The sequence below is a fragment of the Oncorhynchus nerka genome, linkage group LG1 (assembly GCF_034236695.1).
Source record: "Oncorhynchus nerka isolate Pitt River linkage group LG1, Oner_Uvic_2.0, whole genome shotgun sequence".
Taxonomy (NCBI): domain Eukaryota; kingdom Metazoa; phylum Chordata; class Actinopteri; order Salmoniformes; family Salmonidae; genus Oncorhynchus; species Oncorhynchus nerka.
The window spans coordinates 38,472,266-38,479,351 of record NC_088396.1 but is presented as its reverse complement, the minus strand read 5'-3'; the positions used below and the strand labels follow the sequence as shown (position 1 = coordinate 38,479,351).

Here is a 7,086-nt window from a genome sequence, read left to right as displayed (position 1 = left end):
TTGTCAGCAACATAAGTCACCATAAGGACACTTGGAAAGAAGAATCCTTTTGGATCAAATTTGTAAGGACTCTGAGCCTAGTGTGAGTTGTGTCTGGTGGCATTGTTTTATCATGCTACCTTCCCTTCTCTAACAGCTGCCCTGCCCTGCCCACCCTCCTCTCTCTTGCTCCATCTCTCTCTCTCCAGCGGCCCAGTGTCAGCCATCTAGGCAACAGCTAAGTGGAGAGGGGGATGGAGAGAGAGAGAGCAGGAGGGAGGACGAGTGAAACAGAGAGAGAGAGGGACAGAGAGAGTGAATGCCCTGCTCTCTCCCCTGAGACCTATTCTTATAAAACTGCATCTCAGTCTGGAACCACTGGAACCATGGGACCAAGCAGCATGGAGAACACACTGTGTAGATTCTAGAACATGATGTCTTGAACCTCGCTCTTTCTCTGTTCATTCTCTCTTTCTCTGAGCTTTGAGACGGGGCATGCAAAGCTAAGCCCCGCCCAGACTATCTCTGTGGACTCTCTCTTTCTCTCTCTATGGTAGTGTTTTGAATCTTACATCTCACCTCGTTTGTGTTCTTGTCTAATTAGCTAGTGCCTTGTCCGTTAGTGTTCATCTTGCCTCCCGTCCTAACCTCTTGTTCTCTTAGCTCCCTTATTACCCCAGGCTATTTTTCTTCCATCCTCTCTCTGAGAGAATAAGGAATTCAAGTGGCAAATGAAATCAGTGGCAAACACATCAAAAGGATCCTCAGCAGAGTTCCGTTGCCTGTCAGAGTAAAATCATTTGTTCCCCCTGTTTTTACACTTTCTCCACGCCGTCATCCTTTTTACAATCCCCGTTCTTCCGCTCTCCTTATCTCTGTCTTCCTCTCTGCCCCTATCGCTCTCTTCCTTTCTTTCTCTTCCTCTTCCTCTCTCTCCACTGGTGTGTTTCATGTCTTTCCTGAAAACCATTTCCTCAGAGCCTGCCTGCCACTGTTCATTTTGGACAAAATGCCTAACTTTAGAAACTGCTATGTATGCATTTTGTTTTTCTGGAAGAATCATTTTTAGCCTGGGTTTTCAGGTTGAATTTTATGCCTTTACTGACATTGTTTAAAAAATCTGAAAGAGCAACACAACTAAGAAGATTCACATTTAAAGATGTCTTCATTTGTTGAAGTAAATATGTATTGTGAAGTAATGGATGAAAGAGAAAAAGAAGGGATAAAAGAGAAAACAAAGTTTTCCCCATAGAGATCCTATAACACGTTCTAATTCCTAATTCTATAGTTTTCTCTAGATTATTTACTACAGATATAGGATCTTAATTTGAGCCAGTTTGCTGCAGCAGGAAAAGAATCCTGCAGCAACAGGAAATGTCAATTATTATGTAGGTTATAATTAATGGACATCTTTGTAAGAGTTGATACATTTTTCACAAGGGAAAATCAAGTATGAAATTTCAAAGTGGAAATTACAAACTTCAGAAGCCTTTTCGAACTTTAAGAAGTGGAAAGTTGTCCTGCAACAGGGTGATCAAATTAAGATCCTACATCGGTAGTAACCTGTTATGTTCTTTTCTTCCATTCCTATTTTTCTAACCACCTCAACTTAATCTATGATAAAATCACCCCCCAAAACAAAAGGCATCCTTTGCAGCTAAACATCAAATATACTGTGGGTAGATGTTATTTTGCTAGCTGCAATTATGTATTTACAGTACCAGTCAAATGTTTGGACACATCTACTCATTCAAGGGTTTTTCTTTATTTGTACTATTTTCGACATTGTAGAATAATAGTGAGGACATCAAAACGATGAAATAACACATATGGAATCATGTAGTAACCAATGAAAGTGTTAAACAAATCAAGATATATTTTAGATCCTTCAAGGTAGCCACCCTTTGCCTTGATGACAACTTTGCACTCTTGGCATTCTCTCAACCAGATTCACCTGGAATGTTTTTACAACAGTTTTGAAGGAGTTCCCACATATGCTGAGCACTTGTTGGCTGCTTTTCCTTCACTCTGCGGTTGAACTCATCCCAAACCATCTCAATTGGGTTGAGGTCGGGTGATTGTGGAGGCCAGGTCATCTGATGCAGCACTCCATCATTCTCCTTGGTCAAATATCCCTTACACAGCCTGGAGGTGTGTTGGGTCATTGTCCTGTTGAAAAACAAATGATAATCCCACTAACCGCAAACCAGATGGGATGGCGTATCGCTGCAGAATGCTGTGGTAGCCATGCTGGTTAAGTGTGCCTTGAATTCTGAATAAATCAGACAGTGTCACCAGCAAAGCACCCCCAAAACATCGTACCTCCTCCTCCATGGTTCACCACACATGCGGAGATCATCCTTTCACTTACCCTGCGTCTCACAAAGACACGCCAGTGTCATCAGACCAAAGAAGGTATTTCCACAGGTCTAATGTCCATTGCTCGTGTTTCTTGGCTCAAGCAAATCTCTTCTTCTTATTGGTGTTCTTTAGTAGTGGTTTCTTTGCAGCAATTCGACCATGAAGGAGTGAGTCACGCAGTCTCCTCTGAACAGTTGATGTTGGGATGTGTCTGTTACTTGAACTCTGTGAAGCATTTATTTGGGCTAATGAACGTATCATCTGCAGCAGAGGTAACTATGGGTTTTCCTTTCCTGTGGCAGTCCTCATGAGAGCCAGTTTCATCATAGCCCTTGATGGTTTTTGCAACTGCACTTGAAGAAACCTTCAAAGTTCTTGAAAAAATAAAGAAAAAACATTGAATGAGTAGGTGTATCCAAACTTTTGACTGGTACAGTATATCAATCTGTATTGCTGAAGTATCGCGTAAGATCTGCAATAAAATGTCACGTTAATTTCCAGTTGAGGCGACGTCTCCGCAACAGCGGGAACATTGCCTCGCTCTATAGTTATTTGACATGATGATGGTTTTCATGGTGTGGAGAATTCATTAGGGTGGGTGCTGAAGAGTTTAGATAACGACACTTTGCTTTCATGTGTCCCAGAGGGACGAGACCATGTGATTTCAAAGGAGACACAAAACAAGACTTTGGTTCAAAAAGAAAAACGTGGATACTGTATTTGAAATGTACAAAAGCTATATACAACACACACACACACACTCACACTGAGCATAGCCAAATGAATGAGCAGTATACCTATACATACTATAAGGCTACTTTAACAAACTAAATAAAAACTTAGGAGTTGTGGTATCTCATTGTCTTTGATATGATTCGTAATCAAAGTAATACATTCCTTATTTGAATCTCCATATAGTCCATGTCTAGCTCAGAACTCAGGGAAGAGGGAGGGGTAATGAATCCACTAATTAGTGTGCGATCATGTCCACAGAGAACACATGGAGTACTTGCATATTCCTTTAGAGATCTGATTCCTCCAAGACGTTGCGAGGCATGGGGATCCGTGTGTATCTTCACAGACTGACTGACACTGAGGCAGATCTCTGTCCTTTTCAATCATACAGTCAGTCTGACAAGGAGGAGGGTCCATAGAGGGTTAGACATTTTTTAGAGGGCACTTGGAGGATCTTTTATACAGTATGACTGAAAGGGGCCATCTCCTGCTGTACGCCAGGGTCTGGTTTCCCAGATACAGATTAAGCCTAGTCCTGGACTAAAAATAATTTTCAATGGGTAATCTCCACTAAGCATGGGTTGTAGTCCAGCACTAGGCTTAATCTTTGTCCGGAAAACCGGCCCTAAGAGCTTGGCAAGGGAACCTGTTCCACTGCAAGCTCCTCTATACGAGGATAGATGAAAGCATCGCAATGTTAAATAGTGGCATCATACTGTAAACGGCTTGCAATAATTACGTCTCTTCAACATAATTTAAACCACGTACCTTACAGTATATTTATAAACATGATGGAAAGTTGTAATGAGAAATGATATTCTAATATTTTCATACGCATTTTTTCTTGGCAACATTGTTACATGTATGTACGTTTTATGAGTTCACATATTACTCAAACTTGATCTTTTTATCAAGGCACTTGGTGAACTGCTTTCAGTGCACTGCTTTTTAAAAGGTACCAAACATCAACAATGGACACATTTGCCAATGTATTTTTATACCCTTGTCTATTTTTATTCGTAGATACAAAGTATGGCTTTTTGAAACAGTGATACAAATACCCCTTATGTCTTTACTACACTTTATCAACATAAACATTACTTCAAATGTACTTGAGCAAATATTACATATAACTGGATGAGCAAAGTCTCTTTTCAGGGCGGTGGAGATCGACATTGTCCTGATAAGTAACTATTTCCATAAGGTGTTGTTACATATAATCAGAGCTTTTACAGTACAATTTTCCTGATGCTTTCTTGAAATGGTCTGAATATACAAGGGGGCGTCCCAATAATATCTCCTTCCTCCTGAAGTGTGCACTACTCCCCACAAATGTAAAAGCATTGGATTGGTGTAGGCATGGGCCAGGGGAAGTTTCCATTCACCAATCATTTCCTTTGAAATTCATGAAAGGAAGTGAACACGTGAACACTTTGGGAGAAAAACTATTGCGATGCAGCCAAGGCGTTAGCTCATCATGTTGAGGAACTTACTCTCCTCAGCCAGGGCGGTCAACATGGAGTTCATATCGCCGATGGCCATGTTACCGATCCCTGCTGGCACAGAGGCCAGGGTCACAGAGCTACGGGGGGTGGTGAGCCTGGAGGAGTTCTGGGACAGACTTGTGAGGAGCCCGGGGCTGAGGGTCCCCGACATCAGGCTGGAGTGGTCACCATCATCCAACATGGCATCAAAGTCAATCTGGGCGTGCTCCACACCAGAGGAGTCCACGGTGCTGGTGACCTGGTTGACCCCTGGGGATGCCATGGTAACGGCAGTGCCTACCAGTGCCTGGGGTGCGCAGGGGGATATGGGGGAGTCAAAACTCAGGTTGTTGTTGGACTCGAACATGTGTATCTGGCCAGTGTATAACATTGGAGCGTTAGAGTTGGAGTTTCCCTTTTGTCCGACGTTAAATGCTGCGGTGCGGCCTGGCTTCTTTGGACTGGCCTCAGAGGCGTTGTGATTGAAGTCAGACTGAAGGAAACGGTTCTGCATCGTACTGCTGGATCTTACATGTTGTCTGGACATAGACTTGGTCTCCATGGGAAGCCTGGGCTGCATCCCATCTCTGGTCCCAGTATGGACGGCTTGCTGCTGAGGCGTACTACTGTAGGTCAGCAGCTCAACCTGATTCATGTGAGGGGGATAGCTTTCAACCTGAGTCCTTGATCTGTAGTTTTGAATATCTGGATTATGTGTTGCCATTACTCTGCCATTGGGCAGTGCCATGCCGTTGTAGTTTGGTCGTAGGCTGCCATTCCCAGATCCAGAGTTAGGGATGGGGACAATGTCTTGGCCGTATCCCTGCTGGGGACTCATCTGCTCAGTATAATTCATGCTGCATGGCTGCCTCTGTTGCTGTTGGACAGAGTTGATCCTTTGAGCGTTGCTACTTTGAGTGTAGCCTTGTAGCTCCATGTTCTGGCTCATAGGCATCACCTGCTGGCTGTTACTACCCATACTACCCTGGAAAGGCCTACAGTTCTGTCTCTGCTGAACCACTGCCAGGTTGTTGTTTCTGAGGAGGTTCTGCTTGGTGAGTCTTGGGGTGCCTGTGGCGTCCATAGTCCCTGAGCTGACCTCATTCCACTGCACTGGCATGTTGTTTTTGTTGTTCATACGGGGTGAGGTTGGGTACTGCTGTTGCTGTGATCCAGAACCAGGGCTCATCTTGTAGAGCGTTAGTGGGGCCTGGCCTGACTCAGACAGGGGCATGTTGGTATCCACCATGGCCATCCTCCTTTGCCCATAGAACTGCTGCTGGGGCTGCTGGGAGGAGGTCATATTCCCTTGGACCTGGAAGCCGTGTGATTGGCTGTTGGTGTAGTCGACGGGGCCTGCTGATTGGCCGGCGCCAGTGTTCTGAGACCTGAGATACTGTACGACATCATCAGGCAGCACCATGTCCTCGTCCCCTGCATGGTCCAGTCCGTCCACAGCCATGGTCTCCATCACCACATTCTCTGAGATGCTGGGGGGCCGCGGGTCGAAAGGGTGGTGGTGCAGACTTCCGTCGGATCGTGTGTAGCCCTGCATGGCCAGGCCCCGGCGATCAGTAGAGGGAGGAGGCATCATGGAGTTGGGGTTCATACTGTTCATGCTGTTGTAGCGCTGGACCCTGAGCAGGGACAGTGGGTCCAAGGTAGGTCTGCGGACGGGATCGCTGGCTCTCCGTGGCAGGTTACCAGGGACCTCGTGGGGCATCATACTATGGTTACTGTAGCCAATGTCGCTGCAGCGTCTGGGCACTGCTCCGGCAGGGGGCTGGAACAGGTTGGAATTGGAGGAGCTCTCCCTCTCCTGGGAGTGGTCCCCGTACAGGGCCATCCTGGTCCTGAGGCTCATGCGCTCCATGTTGGGCAGAGGTGTGGGTGGAGCTCCCCCGGTTGCGGCAGCATACTTGGCCTTAAGATGGTAGTGCTGAGCCGGGGTGAGGCTGAGCAAACTAGGGCCGTTTCCACCACCCCCTCCACACTGGCTGGCCTCGCTGGATCTCCGGGACAGGTCTGTGGAGATGGGGTCGTAGGAGTCGGCTGAACTGATGTTGTTGTGGCGGTTGCTGAACTGCGAAGCTTCGGAAGAGCGGCGGCTGGAGTAGCAGGGGGAGATGCCCGAGGAGCGGCGGCTGGTGTAGGCTGAACTGGCAGTGCTGGTGTTGCTGTACCGGCGGCCCTGCTCATTCAGCTGGTTTAGCATGGTCACCTCGCATGATGACAGGTCACCAAGATGCTGACCAGGGTAGGGCCCGGGTGAAGCGATCATATTGGAGTTCTCCAGAAGGGAACCTGAGGAACCAACAAGAGGAACTACATTAGAACATATAGGGCAAAACACCTTTCCTGGTATCTTCTGCTTCACAAATTCCTCCCAACTCCATCTCTCCGATTGTGGATGAACGCAAAAAAAAACAAAGTTTGTTATTTGGTCATTTGTACCCCTTTTTCTCCCCAATTTTGTGATATCCAATTGGTAGTTACGGTCTTGTCCCATTGCTGCAATTCCCATGCG

General features: G+C 46.1%; 1 protein-coding gene across 1 annotated transcript in view; it reads right to left on the bottom strand.

Annotated features, from left to right (window-relative positions):
- Positions 1 to 1,724: 1,724 nt before the first annotated feature.
- LOC115129810 (zinc finger protein GLI2-like) overlaps positions 1,725 to 7,086 on the bottom strand; it is a 114,358-nt gene continuing 108,996 nt past the window's right edge. The window contains exon 14 of the mRNA XM_065018516.1: positions 1,725 to 6,863. Coding sequence (XP_064874588.1) covers positions 4,543 to 6,863 — 2,321 coding nt within the window. The 3' untranslated portion in view covers positions 1,725 to 4,542. The remainder of the gene's footprint in view (positions 6,864 to 7,086) is intronic.